The 23,201-nt window shown below is 35.1% G+C and overlaps 1 protein-coding gene and 1 long non-coding RNA gene across 2 annotated transcripts in view; both read right to left on the reverse strand.

The window, feature by feature from the left end:
- Positions 1-4,569: 4,569 nt before the first annotated feature.
- LOC121731272 overlaps positions 4,570-23,201 on the reverse strand; it is a 99,664-nt gene continuing 81,032 nt past the window's right edge. The window contains exons 5-7 of the mRNA XM_042120636.1: positions 8,453-8,586; positions 6,764-7,166; positions 4,570-5,183 (exon numbers count right to left, since the gene is read on the reverse strand). Of these exons, the coding sequence (XP_041976570.1) occupies positions 5,125-5,183; positions 6,764-7,166; positions 8,453-8,586 (596 nt within the window). The 3' untranslated portion in view covers positions 4,570-5,124. The remainder of the gene's footprint in view (positions 5,184-6,763; positions 7,167-8,452; positions 8,587-23,201) is intronic.
- Positions 11,940-22,795, reverse strand: LOC121731273. The gene is made up of 3 exons (XR_006036203.1): positions 22,658-22,795; positions 19,911-19,912; positions 11,940-11,949 (listed from the first exon to the last, which is right to left on the reverse strand). It is a non-coding gene; the product is annotated as an uncharacterized LOC121731273 (long non-coding RNA).

Below are 23,201 nucleotides of genomic sequence, written 5' to 3' on the forward strand. Positions count from 1 at the left end.
AGCGAACATTTTAAAATACCATTTTTTCAACGCGCCCAGTAATCGTCGGCTGTTTCTTTTTAGGTTTTAATGGAAAACGTTATTGCCCTCTTTTAATGTTTTCTTCCCAGTTTGAAAGTATTCAAAGAGCTTTAAAGTTACTTAGTCAAAGCTAATGGTACGTTTGAGTTTTCCGATTTAACCCTAATGGTTCCGTGGTTAACGTTCTACTGATAGAGCATTTTGAAAGTTAAAAAAAGTAAGTATGCAACTTTCCAATTTAAACCTACAAAAACATAGACAAAACAGTACAATTTTGTGTTTACAAAGCTAAAAATTCATAAAGTAGACTGTGAAATACTATAAGCAGTTCGAAAGTATTAAAAAATGTAAATCTTATATCTTTAAACGAGCAATTCTTGTATATATGTATATATATAACTGGAGTCTCGGAATCGGCTCCAACGATTTTCATGAAATTTAGTATATAGGGGGTTTCGGGGGCGATAAATCGATCTAGCTAGGAATCATTTTTAGAAAATGTCATTTTATTCGTGTTTTATCGAATACCGAGCAAAGCTCGGTCAAATAGCTAGTTGATAAATGGTAAGTAACTTCAGGGCCCCCGTAAGGGCTACTGGCGCCTGTGTGCAGAAAAAGGATTTTGGCGCCCCTTTAGGCAAATTTTTCGAGTCCTTGGTTTTGGCCCCTAAAGATGGTGATTTGGCGCGCCTAGAGGATGGCGCCCGTGTGCATTGCACACATTGCACATAATATGGTAGCGGGGGCCCTGAGTAACTTCATAATGACAGTATTATTATTTAAAGTAAACATATTGTCAAGGACGTAGCTTTTAGCCTTCTGCGCAGAACTGTTATCAGTAATTTTTCAAATCGTAAAGGGAAAGAAATAAATTCTAATAACAAAAAGAATACAGCAGAATTGAGAGTGTATCTACAGACGCATGAAATACCCTAATATTTATCGTGCTTTTTATTACAGCTATTACCGAATAATTGCCGCCGGGGTTCCTAAATTCCTTGACCTAAGTCGGACATAGGCTATATTTCACGCTAACGAGACAAGATGTGGAGATAGCAGGCTTCCCGGACGCAATTTGAATATGGCCCACGTGAGGCGTGGGTCAGGAGTTGGGCCTTCATACATCAAACCTGATTTATTCGGAAGCCGGGTTTAAACTTGTTTGGCATATTGGAGAAAATCCGTTATAAATTAGTTTGTCCAATATACGCACAAGGTGAACGCAGATCACATTTAACACTTCATATAACATATTTTATTTAATTGTATGTTATGAATTTGATAAAACAAATTAATTTATTTAACGTTAAAAAATATACTTTACTAGATGACGCCCGCAACTCCGTTGCGCCAAAACTCGATTATCGCGCGAGAACCGTACATTTTTCCGGGACAAAAAGTATCCTATGTCATTTCCCGAGACTCAAAGTATTTTCATGCCTAATTTCAGCAAAATCGGTTCAACGGTTTGGGCGTGAAGAGTTAACAAACAGACATACTTTCACATTTATAATATTATAGTATGGATATTGATTAGTATGGATTTTAATTTTCTTAAAATTATAGCGTATCAATAAATTAACTTAGGCAAATCAATAAAGCACGCTTGTCACTATTTTCACGAAAAGCTCGGAAAAGCGTAAATAGCTCGACAGCAAACTCGACAGACGATGGACAGATGGAAAAGGCAAGCGACGGCAATGTCCGTGTCAAAATGCTCACATTACACACGACACATCTCATTACCACATTCAGTCTTCAATCCGCGTCTGAATTTGCCAAATTTGGTTTTCATGAAGTTTCTCATCCAAATGACTTTTTTTATCATTTTCATGCACAACGATATTAAATATTTTATAGTACGCATAAAATGTCAGCCAACGCTATCGTAAATTTATAATGCTACCATAAAAATGCTCCAAATTTAGACGAGTCAGGAAACCGTACCTTTTGATACCCTTACAGATGGTTCTGATATTATTTATCACCCATTAGGGAAGGCATTTGTTTGACTAAAACCACTTATTTATAGACTAAAAACATTATATTATATTTTACTCGTATTTCGCGGCCGATCCACGCCTGTGATATTGCATATTAAAAATTATTAAATTGTACTTTTCGTGACTATGTTATGCATACCTTTTTTACTCGTATTTTGCGGTCCCCCACGCTCGTAATTGGCCAATTTTAAATATTTAACCTCTACATTTGAATTAATAATTTTGCCATAACGCCACTAACAAAAGTTTAATGCAAGGAAAAGTTTAATAAAATTGATTTTAATAAAAATATCTGAGATGACTTTTAAAACGAATGAAAACATTATCTGTAGAAGTAACCGCGTTCGCGGTAAATATTTTAAAATTTAAATTTTAATCTCACATTTTTTCATTCACGGTCCTTATAAAAGTATTGCTATCCTTTGTAATGAATAATGAAAATATTCATAGACATACCCTGGTTTTTAATACTCTGATACGTAGTACTGGATTTTTTTTCTGAAAAAATAATTAAAAAACAAAAGGTTGTCGAAATAAAAAAGCCTGGTAGAAATATCAACATTTTTATTCTATTTCTTAGTATTTGATCTCCTATTATTTACATTAAATTTTAAAACCTTTGACACATGTTTAACGTTTTTTATTTTCGTTAAGTAGAGATAGAGACATCTATTCACCAAATAAATATAAAATCAATTATCAGTAGGTAATCTACTCGTATTTAAAATAGATTTTAACTTAAGTTAATGCAAATAACGAATGCATGCCTCTGTATTTGATTCATAAATTTTATTTTATACAATTACATCATAATACTTATACTACTATTTACACAAACATACAATCATAGTAATAAATTGTAGATTTTTTCGTAAATGGAAAACTACCTAATTGCATAAAAAAAAGTTTACTTTTAGTAAATCATCCGTAGATTTTGAATTTATAGAGTTATCCCTAAGTTATTCATATAATATTATAATTTAAATATAACTAAGATTGTTTCTCTTTCATAATGAACTTGACAAAGGTAGGAAGAGGATCTTGAGAAACGGTCTTTCTTTCTTTATGCCTTGATAAGTACAACCCGGTCAAAAAATCTGTTGACTAGGCTGGTTATTTTTAATGAATACAATATTTGTTAAAACAAAGATCTAAACTCTTTCTTTGAAGCCAAAATTTGTTACAAGCTTTTTGAAAATGTATTCCATCATCAACGATGATAACATTACAAAAAAATAAATTTAAATTATTAGGTATCATTCTCATATTTTTAAATTTCTTAACTAAGGGGTCAGTCTTTATTAAGATTATTTTTAAATAACTTATAGAATAGCACAAAACTTTCAGAAACAGAGCTAAAGTTATTAGATAGCTATATTACATTGAATTCCTAAAATGAAAATGGTAAAAATATTTTATGAGCTTACTTTATTCTTACGTAATTCGTTTACTTGGCTATTTGACCAATGACATCTTTATGATGAGAATAATGAGATATGTTAGACAAGTTTGTACAATCAGGGGTCCTATTCTCAGCCTGGAAATTCACTTCGATCGCAGGCTGTCATGTCATTAAACACATTCGAGTTATTAGTATAGGGCATAGGCGCCCAGTGGGATGATTCACAATTCCCGTTTGACTTCGTAAAACTACCAGTGCCGCTGTTTTGGGCACAGCAAGTGTATTGTATGTCACGGGAAGTTCCAGCTCTTTGACATCGTGAATCAGACCCCAAATGTCGGTAAATGTGAACAATATGGCGCCTACTACACGTATACCTAGACCTACAATAGTGTTTTGGCGCCTTGATGATTTTGACAAAAAGGCGAGAGTGTGTAACAACCACAGCTGAAAGTAACAACATTAGTTATAATTGTCCACGCGCCAAAACAGCCTTGTGCCAAGCATCGCGCGACTTGCCATGTCACGCATACAATAATAATAATATAATAATAACACTGTAATAAGTACCGTCACGTTTTTTCACAATTTACAGTCTGTCAAAAACGTCATGAAATTAAAAAGTGGCAACATCGTAGTGTCATCCCTTTTTTCTTAGATTGATTTGAAAGGAATGACAATACGATGTTGCCACTTTTTAATTTCATGACTTTTTTGACAGACTGTAAGCTATTGCACTTTTCGCCAATATCCTTTTTCGTTATCTCTATCGTTAAGGTTTTTGTACCAAGTATTTATATTTTTTTTCTAATTAATTGTTATGACATATTGATGCATGTTGTAGGCGCCAACTCAAATCAATTTATCTACAACAGTAATGAGTTCTTATGTTTACGAAAATTAAATTTTTTCAAACACTTACCGTCTTATTAATAAACGAAGAAATAAACAGAACTAATGTCTGTCAAATTGATATTTCAACCTAAAATGCTAAGTACTCGCATCGAGCCGGCTTGATGGAATTAAATTATAACTATCGAGCAATGCTGAATGAGTGGACGAAATCCCGAGCCACGGGTTTTGCTCGACGTTATTGCTCGATCGAGCGAAACCGTATGTGAGTACTTAGTATAAGACAAAGACACAAGACCAGAGACTCTTATTAATGAGGCCGTTAAGGATTTTGTCTTGGTGCTCTTTTTCCCGTCTGCCTATTGCCTGTCTCAGCCTATTTCTAGCGGCTATGATTACGGAACGGATACGGTGATTGGCCAAGAACTACTGGAAGGTACATGAAACGCCAGGAATAAAAAAAAGTGTGGCACTCGAGGACTGCCGCGGTAAAACTTTTGCATAGCATTTTTTATCAATTTATGCCATTATAATTAGCATAAGTCTAGTCGCACGCGTTTGCCGGTCGAAGTGGGGGTGTTAGGTTTTTTCGTTAGAGAATTTTTTGATTCGGTCACTGTGCTCAAAGCCCGCGATAAATCTATGCAATAGATTAAAAATCCACGATCAAATCCCTAACACTTTGTTTGTATATGATTTTTTCTGGTACATTGGAAAAGTTTCTTAAAGTACAAAGACAACAGACCTTGACCTTTACGTTTATATTTTTATCAGTAAGGACTAAGAAAGTAAGTGTTTCAAACAACGAAATGAGTTATTTACAATGACATAAAATATTGTAATGAACTACCGTATTCTATACAAGAATAGTACCACTGCTGCACATAGATGGTCACTGCTTACGCCTGAAACAAACAGACATACATGAATGAAATGAATTTAAAAATAGTAACGTTATAAATGCAAAAGTCAGTATAATTCAACATTTACCGATTTAGATAAAAGTTACAAATATTTTTTATAAAATTATTAAATAAGCAGACTTGGAAAAATACTTGGTATTAAGAGGGCGACTAACCCAAAAAATCAAACATCGTCCTTCTCTCTTCACACTCACGCCCGTCTTTCATATGCCGGGTGAAAAAGGACGACGCGGATTCATCGCCAAATTAGTTTTTTCTCAATAACTCGATAAATATACATTTTAAAAATCCGCTAGGTCGATCTCTCAATGATAGAATTTTATACAATGTGTTAAAATATTAACTTAGTTAAATGCACGGTTATCGCAATAAATGAAAAATTCGTGAAAATTAGATACATCTTTGCGATTTTTTTCTATCGAGAAAATTTTAAGATATTGTGTTTTTGTTCAGATTGGATTCTCGGAAATATAATGTAGTATCTAATTTTAGAAAATAAAACAATTCGGGGCTTCTTTTCAAGTATAAAAATGAATTATAAAATCGACACTTTAGGGTTAGTCGCCCCCTTAATGCATTTTCTTTCAAACTTTTTCGTTTTCCAAATCATGAGGCGAACTCATAAAAAGAAATCATGTACGACAAAGTTTCTATGTTCCAGAATTTCCAATTTCGTATGCTGTATAATTTTCATTAGCATTGTAATAAAAAAGACTAAGAAAATTAAGAAAAAAGGTTGAGAAAGCCTGATAGATTTACGCCCTGTCAAACTTGGCGCTGAACAAACAACTTGGTCACGTTTTCTTAGAAAAGAAAATTAATAATAATATAACTACGTTTTCTGTTTTTTTATTCCAGAGTTGAAAAAATCGAATATTTCATATTATTATACTCAAACAAAAATGACATTTACTGGATTAGAGATGGGGTAAAAACTGCTTATTTTATCTATTAAAAGTTCAGATTTCAGTTCAACTGTAGCTGTAAACTACGAAACCCTACTTGTTAATTATAATGGTACTTGTGTCTAGGAGCATTGCAGGTTTCAGGTAACAAGTAGATCATCCATTATTGTATTGTGTGGTTTACGACCACTTAATAGAGTACTATTATAACGTAGAAGTAGTTAAGTATTATGTATTAAAAAGTAGTTTTTACTAATAAGCTATAAGTAGGTATGAGTTTTGTTATTCATCGCTTGCACTTTTAACAACAGAAAAGTGACTGCAGATAACTTATTATCAACAAAATAAAAGGTTGGAACAAAACTCTTTACTATTAACGTAGCAAACAAAAATGTACAAAAACTTAATACCTACATAGTACCTACCATTATTTATATAACGAATAAAGATAGGCTATTTCAAATGTAATGTAATGTAATGGAACTTTTATAAAATAAACTGCAATAAGCTTAATTTTTGTGAAACTACTAAGTATTTAGAACCTGGAATGTTCAATAAAAATAAATTTAATCAAAAAGACACTAATTCAAAGTGACTTTAAATTAGTGCACTAATTGTATACGCGCAGTGACACACTTCAGTTCCAATATCACTCACCGTGTGCGGAATTGCGGACGCCGAGCACAGACGCAACTTCGGGCTGCTCCATATCGAAGATGAGTTCAGCGCGCGCCGCGTACAGGTTGTATATGCTGGCTATACACGTCAACCGAAGGCTGCCTCGCTCGAACGCCTCGTGGCGCACCACGAACGACACTTCCCCCACAGAGACCTCCCGGTTGCCGGAGTCCCGATCCTCGGCCTTCACGTCCTTCGACGGCCGCCTGATCTCGTCCCTGTGCGTGTTGATGTACGTCTCGTCTAGATACTGGATGTTGTTGTCCTCGTGGAATATGTTGAAGTCTTCCTCCGCTTGCTCCGTTGTGGTGGTGTCGGGTCTCGGCGGCGGATCCCACTTGAACCACTCGGGCAGCTCGTGGCCGAAATATTCGATGTCGATCTGGAAAAAATATTATAATATAAACGCGAAAGTTTGTCTGTCTGTTTGTTACCTTCACGCCCAAACCACTAAACTGATTTTGAAGAGGCGAGGCGAGCAGAGAAATCGCCGCCGCCAGCGGCCGCAAGAAGTAACGAGCGGCCACGAGTGTCCACGGGCGGCCGTAGATTTCTCAAGCGATACTACGTATTATAATAATGAAGATAAAGTTTAAAATCATATGACACTGAAACTGCTCGCCTCGCCTCTGCCATTACGGTGTGAATTGAGCCTCAGAGTCCCGGGAAAGGACAAAGGAAGTATCTATCCTAAATAAAAATCCTATAAAGAGTACTTTATCCCAGAAAAATGTCCGGTTTCCCAGCGATAAACGAATGTTGGCGCAACGGAGTTGAGGGCGTCCTGTGGGGAATAATATAGTATAGCTGATGCGACAGATAAATGGGTGGGTCGGTAAAAGCTAATGTAGCTAGCTGTGTGTGATTAATGGCGCGCCGAGGTCGGAGACAAAAACGGGCGCGCAGTCGGCCTCCAATCTATTGTTTCATCTTGACATGGGCCCGTGTTTACTTCTTTCGAGCCGACTATTTACTCGTCAATAAGGTATTTGGTGAAGTTTCTTTTTATAGCCGTATTCTGTTTAGGTGGAAATGGCGCTTTCATCCGTTTGACCTTATCTATTGCTTTGATATGAACGTTTCTTAGAAGCTGAATAAATATTATATTTTTCTCAATAAGCTTATTATTGAGAAGGAAATCGATCTGGAGATTGATAAAAGGCTGTATTTGTATTAACTTGTTTGTCAAGTTTAATATAATGGCAAACATCTTTTCTCGCAGCACTGGTATGTTGTAAGAAACTTTTTATAGAATTTTAGGAATATGATAATTAAGAAGCAGCATTTGATTGCATTGCTGAAAATGCTGCTTCTTAATTATTAGAGGCCAAAAACTCTTTAGGTTTCATTTTCTACCGACATTGGTCTAACGACCGATGCGATATTTATTAGTCTGTGCCCATGCCGTCGCTGCTTAGAGCAAAATGAAACTTATAACCTAGGTCAATAAGTAGCATTTTATTTGATTTTTTGTCGGTCGCGGTCGCTCGCCGCTTTGATCGAAACGGTACGTTTAGACAGGGTTTTCGTGGTTGGCCACTGTCAAACCTAGCCAAAAAATTTACAGGAAATGCAGAATTGCAGCATGGCCAATGCTTGGTGGGAATGATATATGGAGGGTCAGTTTAAAATACAGAACCTTGAAAAACTCCAGGTTGTCAATAGTACCTCATGACCGTTAAGAGCGAATGTGAGATTGGCGGGCGGGTGCGAGGGCGGCGCGGCGCAGGTGGCCCGGAGCGTCGAGCCCACGCCGTACCACGACCGGTCCGACACCAGCTTCGGCGCCCAATCAGGCGGCTCTGGAACAAAATAATAAGTTTTATAATGGTACAGGGAATAGTTAAGATTTGCTTGTCTTTTTCTGGCAAATTGGTAACGTTTTATGACAGTGCGGACAGCTGCGCAGCTGCGTAAGCATCTCTGTTAGTAGGGTGCCTAGAATGTTTATCCTTTGTTTTAATTCATTTTGATGTAAATGCCAACAAAAGCCATTAGGTGACCATAGTATTTCTAATTTAATTAAAATTGTAATTTTCCATTTTTTTAGTAAAAGATGGCCCCGTGCGAGTTTCTTACGCTGGTTCTTCTCGGCGGGGTAGTTCCCGAACCGGTGGTAGGCAACGTAGTTTCTAGCTTTCGACTTTTAAAAAGTGTATCATGATACCCATTTTTATTTATTTATTTAATTCATTTAAAAGTCAGATTAAAAAATATATCAAAACGTGCCATAATATATTATACAGTACAGTAGTCTCTAGAACAGTGTTTTTCAACCTTTTTTATAATTCGACCCCCTTGAAATGAAAAAATATTCTTCCATTAGTATATAATTTTTTTGATGAAATAGTTTTCTCAAACACTCTACACTACACTCTAGAATATCCCTAAAGAAAAAATATGTTAGATATTTTAAATCAGAGAATCGCACTAACTATCGTACTTTACTATATTTACACATATTATCCATGTCTATCTGTCTGTTACCTCTTCACGCCTAAATCACAGAACTGATTTTGCTGAAATTTAGTGTGGAGATACTTTGAGTCCCGGGAAAGGACATAGGATAATTTTATCTCGGAAAAATGTACGGTTCCGGCGTGATAAACGAATTTTGGCGCAACGGAGTTGCGTGCGTCATCTAGTATTGAATAAGGTCATATTTTAACAAAGCAATTAGGTAATTGCTTTGTTATATAGACATGGTATCAGTATATAATATAGACTCTCATAATAATATGGTACTGAGGTCCGTAGTTGTAAATGGCGGTGTGTGGTGACAGAGATTGATTGAAAGACACCGCGCTGTGTAAGCGCACCGTGTGATTCTCGCTGATTAGACTACTGTGTGTAGGGTTGCCAAATTAACTTAATGGTTTTGCTGCCTGAAATGGTGAGCTTCTAAACGCTCAAGTCTTCATGATTTTGGTAAGCAAAGATGGCCTGTGCCTGTAGACAAGTGGCAAAGCGCTAACGCTAGCGCTACAAAATGTATGCGATTTGACATAAGTCAATCATTCATAGCTTCGCTAGCGAATACTAATATCAAATCCTGGATACATTCTGTAGCGCTAGCGTTAGCGTTAGCGTTAGCGTTAGCGTTTTGCCACTTGTCTACGGGGGCTGTACATTAGCAATCTACGTTTAACATCTTCAAATCTTCATTTGCGTGCTTCAATTTAAAAGTTTAAATGATATAATATGATAAAGTATACACCTAAACAATAAACATACCATCTTACAATTATCTATTTTAGCAAGAAAAACGCGTTCGACTTCAGGACTTCAGCAAAATCAAAATATATTATTAGTGCAATGCACTGACTGCTGACATTTGGTAAATTCCTCCGTCTTATACTATAGGTTGTGTACATTTAAAAAAATATTTTCCTATTTTATTTTCGTGCATAGCCCGACTGTAAGTACCATATACACTGATAGCCCTATCCAGTTATGCCATTATACTGGGTAAAATCAATTCCTTGTACGAGCAGTTCGGAGTCCAAAGCCATTTGTCATATGCGTGGAGCTCTGCTCGGCTGAGCTGTGACACCGCAAATGAGTGCCTATTGTAATCTACCGCCCGACCCCATCTTGTTTCCTATCCTATATAATTTCCATCGAACTATTGATTTCGTGGTTTTGAAATGATATGACGTTGCTAGAAACTTCGCATTGTTGACTTGTGTTGATTTGAGTGTAAATCAATAGCTATGTCCACACTATGCAATTTCATATTCAATTTTCGTCATCATCTTTTTGTTCAACTTTCGTTTGGCATATTAAATAATTGAATGCGTCAAAGTCCACCCGCGTCGGAAAGAAAGCGTCGCGGGGATGCGTCACGTGCGATGTTGACCACGCTATAACGCATGCCCTTGATGAACAAAAAAAGGCACAGTGTGGACAAAGCTATTTTAGAAAATGTCATTTTCATCGAATACCGAGCTAAGCTCGGTCAAATAGCTAGTTGTATATTATCGAAAGATATATTATGATATGCATTTATTAAAAAAAAATAACTTAGCATCGAACAAAATTAACAAAGTATAGAAATAAATTTAATATTCTTCGTAGCAGTACTACGTTATGCTTAATTATAATAATTGCTACGAAAAGGTAATATACAAAATAGGGATACTAGAAGTATTCCTTCCTTTATTATCTATTAGGTTTTATTTCAAAATGTAGCCTATTTTATTACAAAAATAATTAATTATAATGATTGCTCGGCGGAAAGCAAACACTAGTGATTTTCTGGGCGTTATTTTTTTAAACAATTAAGCTATCGGGGGCCGAGCGAGGATGGCGGGCTGGCTGAATATTTTACTACGAAATAATTGAATTTATGTGTTCGGAATTTTAAAATCTTCGGAATTGCTCGGAATTTCAAGTACTATTTTTGGTTGCTTTTAGGAATAATTGAATAGATAACAGATTGTGCAGGTATTAAAAGTGTTTTATTTCAAGTGATATTGAAACTGAACCTGGTATGGACTAGAGAAAATATTTATCACATTTGACAGCCGATAGATTGTTTATTGTTTGAAATTCTTTATACGCTACTTTACGCGATTTTGTTCGCATTAAAATTTCCAAGGATAATGTATCATTTCGAGATTATTAGTAGTCTATGAGAGCTTATAGGTACTACTATCGTACCAAATTTCTTCGATCAAATTTCTCAGTATTTTTTATTAAGTAACAAACACACATACACACACACAATATATTCACTAACATACACTTTATAATATTAGTAAGGTACTTGTACACTGAAAATTATAACTTTTAATCAAATTACGTATACTTATAGAAATTTGATTTAAAAATAAATGGATGTTCCATTTATTTTTCCTAACATCCTAAAATCATTTGCTTCACACTTAAAACTGAAATGTGTTGTACACTCTCAGTTTTAGTTTTCAAGGCTTACCCGAGCCAAATCTTAGCATCTAAAGCTATTAGAGAACGTTCCAAAGTTGTTAGCAGAATACATTTAAACTCTACATTGTACTTGGATTCGCGTGCTTCAAATGTAATTTTGTAGGATATTAGTTCAAGTTCGTAAGTTTCCCTTTAAAACAAATTTATTACATCCTATGTTCCTTTCCGCTGCTTGTTACATAATTATTTCTAAATCCATACAAAAAAAAACTTGAGAGCTGTCAAGGGACACCCGAATCACAATAGACATAACTACCAGTAGTTCGACTGCAAAGAAACGGACAGGTTTCAATATCTGTCATATTCGTCGGGTTTCACTAGGATTATGAACGGATTGTGCCTCGCGCTGGCTGATATAATTTATTTTTAAATATTTAAAATAAAGATTTCAAAATTGGATTTTGACAATTTTAATCGCATGTGCCAAAACACAAACAACAATACAACCAAAGAGGAACACGTCCAGCGAATATGTCATATTTTTAAATTCATAGGTAACAAGTTAACAACCCTAGCGACGATTTTCGTCATAATACGTCAAATTTAAAAATTTCAACATCAGTTCTAAGTCGGCATACTCTAGCATTCTGTCTACTCTGCCCGAATGGAACGAATTTATTTCTTATGTTAAAAAAACCTGTATATAATATTATTATATAGTATATACATTATACACTCAAAAAAATATTTAAAAAACGCCATCTATTGACTCCCAGGAATACTAACAACGCATCGCTGTTTATTCTCAAAAAACGCCATCTAGTTGACGCACAGGAATACTATCAACGCCCTCTGCCCCTACCATGGAGATTGGAGGTACTAATAAAAAGTGTCGAGGTCAAATATCGTTCTGTCTAGCCTCTTTTACGCCAAACGCGCGACAAAGAGCTTCGTTCCTATAAATAAATGTCTGTATCCTCGAAACGGTGAATTAGGATACTTTTTATTACAGGAAAATTGCCACGATTGATGGATTTCAGCGTGAATGAAGTTACGCTACTTGGTTATATAGTTCATATTCATACTAACATTATAAATGCGAAAGTGTGTCTGGGTGTCTGTCTGTTACATCTTCACGCCTAAACCATAGAGCTGATTTCACTGAAGTTCAGTATTGGGATATTTTGAATCCCAGGATAAATGTACGGTTACCGCGCGATAAACGAATTTTGGCGAAACGGAGTTGTGGGTGTAGTCTAGTTTGTAATATTTTATGTAGGTAAAATGCCTATACAGACAGTTTAAAAAGTAACTGCTACACAAATTAAACCTCATACAAACACATTACACCACCTAAAAACCACGTCGTGACGTATCAAACACATCATAATAATTTTTTTCGATATGTTTGATACGTCACGACGTGGTTTTTAGATGGTGAAATAGAACATTTTCGACGATTTTCTACAGCTAAGAATTAATATAAGCGATGTTTATTAACACTTGTGTTACGTTGTGTCGAACATCGTAACTTCGGCTTTATAATCATTCGGCTTCGGCTATCAAACCATTATGCTGGAAGCTAAGTTGGGCGTGCTCGATGTAATAAAATCACCGACTCGACATGCCGTAAACTTGTGCAATCTATGTTATAATAACTTCACAATGATTTAATATTGAATCGTGAGCAGGGTGAGTTAAGGAAATTATTATGTAAGTATAATAATAAAATATCTGTATTATATATTGATATTCACCAGTTAGACCAATCTCAAAATTGTGTCTCCTTGTTTGTTTATGTCAATGCAGGCAAACATTTTAAAAAAATGTCGATCAAGCGCCTGGTTTCCTGTCAGACGCGATGGCCCATCCGTCCCTCTGAACTGTGACAGTAAAAACATCGTCCTTGTGCAATACTTGGATAAATTCTATTACAGTACGACGTCGGCTACCAACATCGAAATTAGTGTGAAAGCTATTAGTGTTAGCTAATAAAAAATCGTACAAAAAGGAACAACAAAATCACTGTTTTTTTTTTGTTTTACTTAAAACCAGACATCACATTTTAAATTTTGTGTGACACCTGTAACCGAGGAGCCGGAGGGGGTCTAAAAATCATGACAATAGTGTGACGTACTTTATGAATTGTCCCTTAACATTTTTCTTATATTTAAACACAGTATCATAAACGATTGTTATATGGAATAACAATGTAAAGTCAAAACGAAATAATTGTGGTTTTGTAACAAAACTCGTGAAATTACTACCTCTCATTTTACTCGTTTTGTAATCTGCCCTCGTTGGAAATTTGTGAATAGAGATCAAAAATTGTTTAGATACTATCATCATCACTACAAAAGATTAGATAAACGAGCGTAATTTGTGAGTTGTGAGTCGCGGAATTTCGGTCGCGTAAATATCTTTTCTGAATACAAATCATGACTCACAAAATAACGCTCGTGTGAATAAAACAGGACCTTTGTATGAAACTGAATGCAGCAGATTGCAGAATTTCTGCCAGCCGGAATTCTGCGACTTACAACTCATATTTTTTTTGTTTGGCTTCACCTTAGAAGTGTTTTAAGTTTAACGCTAAAATTAAAATATAAGGTAACATAAAATATTTTTTTGTGCTATCTTGAAAGAAATGCTTTACGACATAACTCTAAGAAGAAAGTCTATACGAAATTAAGTTTTTACAATATTAATGCTCAAAGTAGAATATGTCATAATGTAAAATTTGGATTGTGTACTGCTTTCTTTAAATATTGGATAAAGATGTCGGGAAAAATACAATAAATATATGTCGCCGCGGAGGTTCCTGTCTGATTGGGACTCTTTATTTTATGATTAGAAAAATTATTATAATGTGATTATAATCATGAATTATTGTTAAAATGTGTAATACGTCGTTATTAGAACGATTGATATGCGTTTTATGATTTATTGTAAGCCCGGAAGATATTTTAACTTCCGGGGTATTTATTAAAATTATTATTTAACGATAATTTCATAGTTTGCCAATATAAGATTATTCTAATGTAATTAAAACTAGTTTTCCATGCCAATCAAACTTTTAAATAATTTCTTTAAACATTGTCACTAAAATTACGACGTATTTTGGTTGTGAATTAATTACTTCCGGTTTTATTTACTTCGTAATAATTTAATGTGAATTTTGGTAAATTACAAAATAAATAAGCTAATTAATTTTAACGTTATTTAATAATTTTACAATTATTTAATGTTCTGATAACATGATTTTCAAGAGTGACGTAATTACTTGTGGTAGGGCAAACAAGTAGGGATGATGCTTATAAAAAGACGTGTTCTGAGCGTGGAGCTCATTCTACTGTGAATTTGCGGTGAATAAACATTGTAAGTACAATCTGTCAGTTTAAATAAATGAAAATGATTTTATCACTTTGTTTCCTTTTCACTTTTAAGTTTTAATTTATTTTGCTCTTTAAGTTTTAGTATTTTTAATGATTTGAAATTGTTTTGTTGTTTATAAACGAAATTTATTGCTTTTAGTGAGAAATCAATAGCTTTGATGAAATTAAACATTCAGATCTCATAATAAGTGAATTAATTATTATTATTATTTTTGTAACGCCCTCTCTGATTTTCGATATATATATTATATAAGAAAAAAATTACACAACTTTTTTTACACAGGCATCATCTATCGATCCTAAAATCTGTAAGAAAATTAATAATGCATACTTGTGTGAGGCTTGTGTTACAAACAATAATTTTGAAATAAGGGACATGGCGGCATGGCGTAGCGAATAATAATTGATATCGACGGGTTTTCCATATTGAGATTTTTTCGGAGCCCATTCGGATGGACACAAGTACACGCAGACACTGATAGACAGTTAGAAACGCGAAACATATTATATAACATCCCACTTTTTTGTCGGCAATTATAACAACCTGATAATAATAATAATAATAATAATGATTGCTTACTTAACACATTACCAAGCTACACCTTATATACAGAGTGTAACAAAACTAAGTGATTATACTTTAAGGTGTGTATGTGTCCTTTATCTCTATATTTTATATTCACTGTGAAAGAAGCAGCACTGAAAGATATTTTTTTTGTGATTTGTATTGGCATTTGGCAAGCGCCCTCGTGTCATGACTTTTCCATACAAAGGTGAAAAAAAGTTACTCCTTCAGCGCTTCTACTTTTATACACCCTAAAGTATTATCACTTAGTTTTGTTACAGCCTGTATTTGCTTAGAACACAAAAAGTCATAAAATTGTTGACTAAGAACAAAATCGTTTAACTGTGCGATGGACTTTTTATCTTGATTTGTAATGATTGGGCCGTCGCTGGCCTGAGCCCCTCTTAATGGAGTCGTAGATCAAATTTCATGGAATCCCTTTGAGGTGGAGCTAAGTGGTTTACACTGCGCGCGTTATCGCATTAGAAGTTTATTCCACTTAGTACCGGATAGCCGGATCCGCTAGCCGGATCTGATCGGTGTGCTTAGCCAATTTCAATATTAGACCTAGCCGGATTGACTAGCCTGATGGATAACTCAAACTAAAGCTAACATACAGATAACATTGGTTAAAGCGTCCGCTTTTGGCCATTCATACTATGAATTATCTTTTCAAATAAGATCCTTAAAATACGTCATTACGAGTACTATAAGTTTCAAAAAGCATGTTCTTTTATTAATGTGATGTAGACTTTGTTGGTATAAGGGTAGCAAAGTTCGAATAACTTCGAATGAACTGTGATTGGTGACCGTAGTTTAAGTGCCATATTATAACAGCATTGACCTGAAAGCACCATAGACTAATTTGTCCAAGGCTCAAAGTCTCAAACAAACCTCTACCTTTTTTTTTTTCGTATAACGGGTTCCAAATGAATGGGCTGATTTTGATAAAACTGTAAATGTTCGTAAACTGACGCATTTTATGCAACTTACCATCGTAGATTACGGGTTTGCTTTATTTTACGGGTTACCTGCTTTTTAGGGTTCAGTACCCAAAGCATAAAAACGGGACCCTATTACTGAGACTTCGATGTCTGTCCGTCTGTCTCCAGGCTGTAACTCAAGAACGGTAATAGCTAGACAGTTGAAATTTTCACAGATTATGTATTGCTGTTGCCGCTATAACAACAAATACGAAAAAACAAAATAAATTAAATATTTAAGGGGGGCTCCCATACAACAAACGTGATTTTCCAAATATTTTTTGTTTGGTATCAATGATGACAACAGGCAGGCACTTGAAATTTTCACAAAAGCCTTAATTATATGTGTACTTTAATAAATAGTAATAATATTTAAATAAAATAAATATTTAAGGGGGGCTCCCATACAAAAAAACACAGTTTTTGGTCTATTTTTGCTCTATAACGGTGCGGAACCCTTCGTGCACGAGTCCGACTCGCACTTGGCCGATTATTTATTCATCGTCATTCTGAAGGTCGACTTTTGGCCGTAGCCGAAATGGAATAATACGCTGAATCCGGAATTAATACTTTAAGGGCCTGTTTCACCACTTCCCGATAAGTGCCGGATAGGCTATCTACAACTTATACGACAGATACAGTATGGAGTATCTGTCAGATAAGTTGTGGATAGCCTATCCGGTACTAATCAGGAAGTGGTGAAACATACCTTAAATCAAGTATAAAACATCTGGTATAGTATGTCGGTTGTGTAATCCCAGCTCGAGCTCTCATACTCGTCTGTGATAGCATGGACATGAATTTTAATTAATTCTAATACGAGTTTGCGGATAAGCCAAACTGTATACAACTGAATTAATGTATCTGTTCCGCAGTAAATCATAATTTATTTAGTATATTAGAATAATTAATAACTTTAATAGTAATAGAAATATGGAGGCGTATCAGTCTCTCTATTATTCCCCCACAATTAAATTGATGAGTTATAATTAAAATATTTGATTAGGATCAAACTTATAGGAATAGAGGATAAAATAATAATAATCATTATACATTGAAAATATCGGTGAAAAGATTCGGTCAAACAAGAAGATAAATGTTTCGCGGAAACCATACCTACATTTTCCTGCACTAAAACTAGCTGTGTCCAGCAAAATGTCATAAATAATTTATACCTCCGTGAATTTTTTCACATTTCCAGAAGCAACAGATAAGCTGGTAGAAGGGGGGGACACTGGACTCTTAGGATTTTTTTTCACTTTAAAACTTTATATTTCACAAATGGATCCCTAAATCGGAAAATGGTCTTTAAATACTCATAATATTTTTAAAAAATCCAACGATACCCCACATGGTGGGGTGGACGAGGAAAAAATAAATCACCCCCGCTTGATGTATATGGGAGGTACCACAAAAAAAATAAGATTTTAAATACCATTTTGTCGGTGTCATTAAGATGTACATTCATGCCGAATTACAGCTTTGTAAGCCTTATAGTCTCTGAGAAAAACTGCGGACAGACAGACGGACAGACAGACGGACAGACAGACAGACGGACAGACAGATAGACGGACGGACAGACCGAAACTATATGGGTTCCTTGTTGACTACGGAACCCTAAAAGTTGCTCCATTAACAACAACGCCCAAATGCAAACAGACAAACTTCACCTCTTTATTATATAACTTTTGATAAGTTACAATAAATAAACGCTACAAGTTAGATACGATATTAGACATACAATATAATATTGTTAGCAAGACTCCGACATTGGCTCTGGCAACAGCCGGTAGTGACTAGTGACAAAAGATACAAACTTTTGTTTGGCTCTTTTGTTACCAAATAAAATCGATTTCGTATTTTAATACAAGATATTGATATTGTGTAAAACTTAACCACATCGAAACATGTTAAGGAAACGTGCAGCGTTTTTGTTTTGATTCGTTTAACGCACACAAATTACAATGACTAGACAACAAAACACTGACACTCCCTCAGTGCATCTTTCGTTAGCTTTATCCACACTGTACCTTTTTCTGTTCGTCACGGGCATGCGTTATAGCGCAATCAACAGCGAACGTCAGGCATGCCCGCGACGCATGCCATCTGACCGTATCCAAAAAAACAAAAATGACAATGTTGGCGTTACGTTCGTTGACGTATTCAATTATTGAATGCGTCAAAACGAAAGTTGAATGAAAGAAGATGACGAAAATTGAAGACGAAAGTGTTAGCGGATGTCAATGGACAAGCTACATGATATTATATTTATTTATTTAAATCAGTATATTATGTTAGTCACTATATATAATTTTAATAAGTGATTATTATATTTTAAATATAAGTAAGGTACTTGATTTTGACAATTAGTTAGATATAAATGGGCGGGAGGATTATTTACTTCCGTTATAACTTCCTCTTCTCATATTTTCTAAAATATGAGAAGTACATTAATTAATATTTAGAATTATGAACTTAACTTATTCTTAGCCATTCTTAATTTTAATGTATTTCTTTATGATTTTGCTATATTTGAATTGTCAACGGATGTTCGTTTCTTTTGTGTAAAATGGTATAAAAGCCAGCCATATTGCATTGATTGATTCATTCTGTAATTAACTTCGAGACATGTAAGGTGAAACTCTGCTCGAATAAATATCGCTCAATGTATAATTCAAGACTTTTACTATTCTCTAACAAAAGCGCATAATGTGGCCATAGCTATTGCGATTGATATCACCAAGGTCGTTTTCCATGACACTTCACAATCTGCGCGCCGAACGACGTCATATTTATGTCGTAGTCAAGGAATTTTTCAAATGATACCAGCCCTAGTAGACAAGTGGCAAGCAATTATCGTAAACGCTAACAAAATGTATGCGATTTGACATAAGTCATCGCTTCGCTAGCGAATACTAATGTCAAATCCCATACATTTTGCATTCCCATACGTTAGCGCTTACGATAATTGCTTGCCGCTTGTCTATAGGCCCTCAGTGTCATACCCGTGAAAAAGCTACTGCAGCAGCCCATAATAACGGGCTACTGCGGTAGCCTTTTCGCGGAATCCTTATTTTCACGTTACGCTTCTTTAGCATTATATTTCGATGCTTATCCGAATATGTTTTTGACAGTATAAATTGTCTTTTATTGCCAAATATTTGCTTGTATCGTCTGTGTACTTTTCGGCGCTTGTTTTATTAAACGGCTGATATAAAATATATATAAAACGGCCATAACGTGTCGCCTGTCATTGTCGATTTCTATTTAACACGCTTTCAGGGCGATCACGTCACGCCTGTCGCTTCGGCATTTTAATTTCCAATTCAATTTCCAAGTGCGAGCCAAACTAGCCTCTATACCATCGTAATAAGGGTCAAATGACGTTATTTATATTTCAACAGCGGACAATTTTATATTTTAATATGATTTTTCATTCTGTGGTGCCGCTATTTTAACCTCGTATCAATAGTCCTTAACGATACTTTTAATATCTAGTTTTATTGTGGTTGTACCTAGTGTAATAGCCATATTTGATTTCTATGTTTATTGTTTAGTCATTAGGAGCTCAGATGAAAATAAATTGATGTATTGATCGTTCGCGGTGAAGCTAACTATTTATAAATACTAAATTTATACTCAGAAGTACTATTATTTTACTTGATCCAATTCTATCTCGTAAATATTATCTCAAACTTTTTAAACAAAAACATACCACGGGCTGTACTAATTGACATTGTGATCTATCAACGCACAGCCCAAACCACTGGACAGATCAGGCTGAAATTTGGCATGCAGGTAGATGTTATGGCGTAGGCATCCGCTAAGAAAGGATTTTGATAAATACCAACCCCAAGGGCTTCAAATAGGGGATGAAAGTTTGTATATAATAATACTTCTAAACGCGAGCGAAGCCGCGGGCAAAAGCTCGTTGGTGTATAAAAGTATAGCAATCTAATAATACAAATATTATAACACTGTCTGTTTCGAATTTATGTTTCAGCCATCGAAATACTCGTACTGTATGGAAGAGTAACTGAGTCAAAAATGCTTCCGCGATAAGACTGGCGTACTTTCAGTTGTCATAGTCGGGTCCGTTATGTAATTTTCGTTATTGTAACTACGTGTTTGTGACAGTAACTGCATGGAGCTATACATTGTGTAACAAAACAAAGTGGTAATACTTTAGGTATCCCTTGCATAGTTTTTTTATGGAATAAGGGGGCAAACGAGCAAACGGGTCACCTGATGGAAAACAACTTCCATCGGCCATGGACACTCGCAACATCAAAAGTGCTGCAGGTGCATTGCCGGCCTTTTAAGAGGGAATAGGGTAATAGGGTAGGGGAGGGCAAGGAAGGGAATAGGGAAGGGTCCGGTAGGGAAGGGTCCGGTAGGGGCCTCCGGTAAACTCATTCACTTGGCGAAACACAGCGCAAGCGCTGTTTCACGCCGGTTTTCTGTGAGCCCGTGGTATTTATCCGGTCAACCCAGCCCATTCGTTCCGAAGCATGGCTCTAAGCTTCGGCACGAATGGCTAAGTACCGCTAATTTCATTGTGAAATTAGCAGTACTCAAAGAGTAAAATTTTGTAACTTTTGAATGGGGAAATTCAAAACGTTCGTGCGCTTGCCCGTATACAGGGTGTAACAAAAGTAATAATAGTTAAGGGTGTGTACGTGTTTGTTGTAGAGAGTTCACTGTAAAAATAGCAGCGCTGAAAGACCAATTTTTATTCATTTTTGTATGGGGAAACTCGTGAGTCGTGACGCTGGGGCGCTTGCCCATACAAAAGTGAAAAAAAAATTGGTCTTTCAGCGCTGCTACTTTCGCAGCGAACTCTCTACAAGGAACACATACATACCCTAAAGTATTATCACCTTTTTTTTATTAAACCCTGTGTATAAACAGTAGATGTGAGTTATCGTTCTATTGAATGTTATTTCGATGTTTCGAGCGTTTCGTCGAGGCTCGATAAAGTGCCGGCAGGTGAAGTTTATAAAAACATTTCACTCTAATACCGGGGCGGGCGTAATCGACACGTTTGCGCCGTTCTGTTAGTGTTCGGCTTATCGGTAAATAGAGCGAGCCTACAATAAAACTGAATGAAGAGATTCGAAATTTTTACATGTCACGTACACTTTTTGGCGGCAAAATGTAAAATAAGTCCAGAGTCTTATCGGGGTTTAATCTTAAAGGAAAAATATTTTAGCCTTCCTTTCAATCTTGTATGTAGTATATCATCATCATAATATTAATACGCGAACGAAAAACTTTGTAACCCTTTTTACGAAAAATGGGGAAACGTAGGTGCATGAAATTTTGCACAGTTATAGTTTATAATATGGTGAAGGAGTGCATCGAACTAATATTATTTTGAAATTATGCTTTTCTCATACATTTTTTTAACAAATAAAACATTACACACACTACAACTCACACACATGAGAAATGACAGATTTTTGAGTGACAATCCTATACATACGAATTATACTCTTTTATTTATGGTTGAAGTCTGTTGACAACAAGTTGACAAGTTGACAAATTGAAAATGGATAATAGTTTTTTTATTGAATCTAAGATACTATTAGACAATGCTTACACGGCCAGTCTGAGATCAGCTAAGTCCCGGAGACAAGAGTTGAAAAAAAATTGATAATGTCAATATTTTTTACAAAATATAGGTAGGTAGTAGTCCTAGTAGTAGAACTAAGGTCGAATTTCGACCATTGAGCGATCTCTAGTTTAGTAAAAAGCGCCATGAATTTACCAAGAAATGGTAATGAAATGGTTATACTTTGCGAAGATACAAAGGTAGCGTTTTACACCACAGGTTCCCTTAAGAATTTATTGTGTAACAATAAAGACAAATATAATATCACAGACAGCAGTGGTATATACAAACTTACCTGCGATACATGTAGTGGAGTATATATAGGCCAAACAGGTAGAAAATTTAAAATAAGAATCAAAGAACATCTAACAGCATGGAAGAAGAAAACGGATAGATCCACATTTGCCGAACACTTAAATACCAATGGACATCACTTCGATCCCGATAAAAACATCGAATATCTACATGTATTGCCGAAAAGCAGGAAGATGGATGCATTAGAAGCACTGGAAATAAACAAACACAAGAAATATGGGAACCTTTTAAATGATCAGACATGCCTCTCAAATTCGGTACTATTACAAGACATTTAAAATTTATTTTAGGACATTATTTTACATTTGACATTAATTAATTTAGTTATTAGAGATTTTATAAACTGACATTGGCATTACTATGACATGTTTTTTATCAATTTATTATTTTCTGACATTATTGACTTATTTAAAGATTGACGTATTTTTATGAATTGTTATTATTATTGTATTATTACTTATGGTTATATGACATTTAATTGATTTGCTGATATTTTTAAAGTAATTATTGTTTTTAGTTTATCAATGTTATAGGTATACATTTAAAATTTAATTTGTGATTTTTGGTAGAAAATATTGTTTATGGTATAAAAATTTTACTGCATGGTAGGAAAAATTTGTGGTGCTGACAACCCATTTTTTGTTTACAAATTTTTTAA

Source organism: Aricia agestis, chromosome 10 (genome assembly GCF_905147365.1).
Source record: "Aricia agestis chromosome 10, ilAriAges1.1, whole genome shotgun sequence".
Lineage (NCBI taxonomy): Eukaryota > Metazoa > Arthropoda > Insecta > Lepidoptera > Lycaenidae > Aricia > Aricia agestis.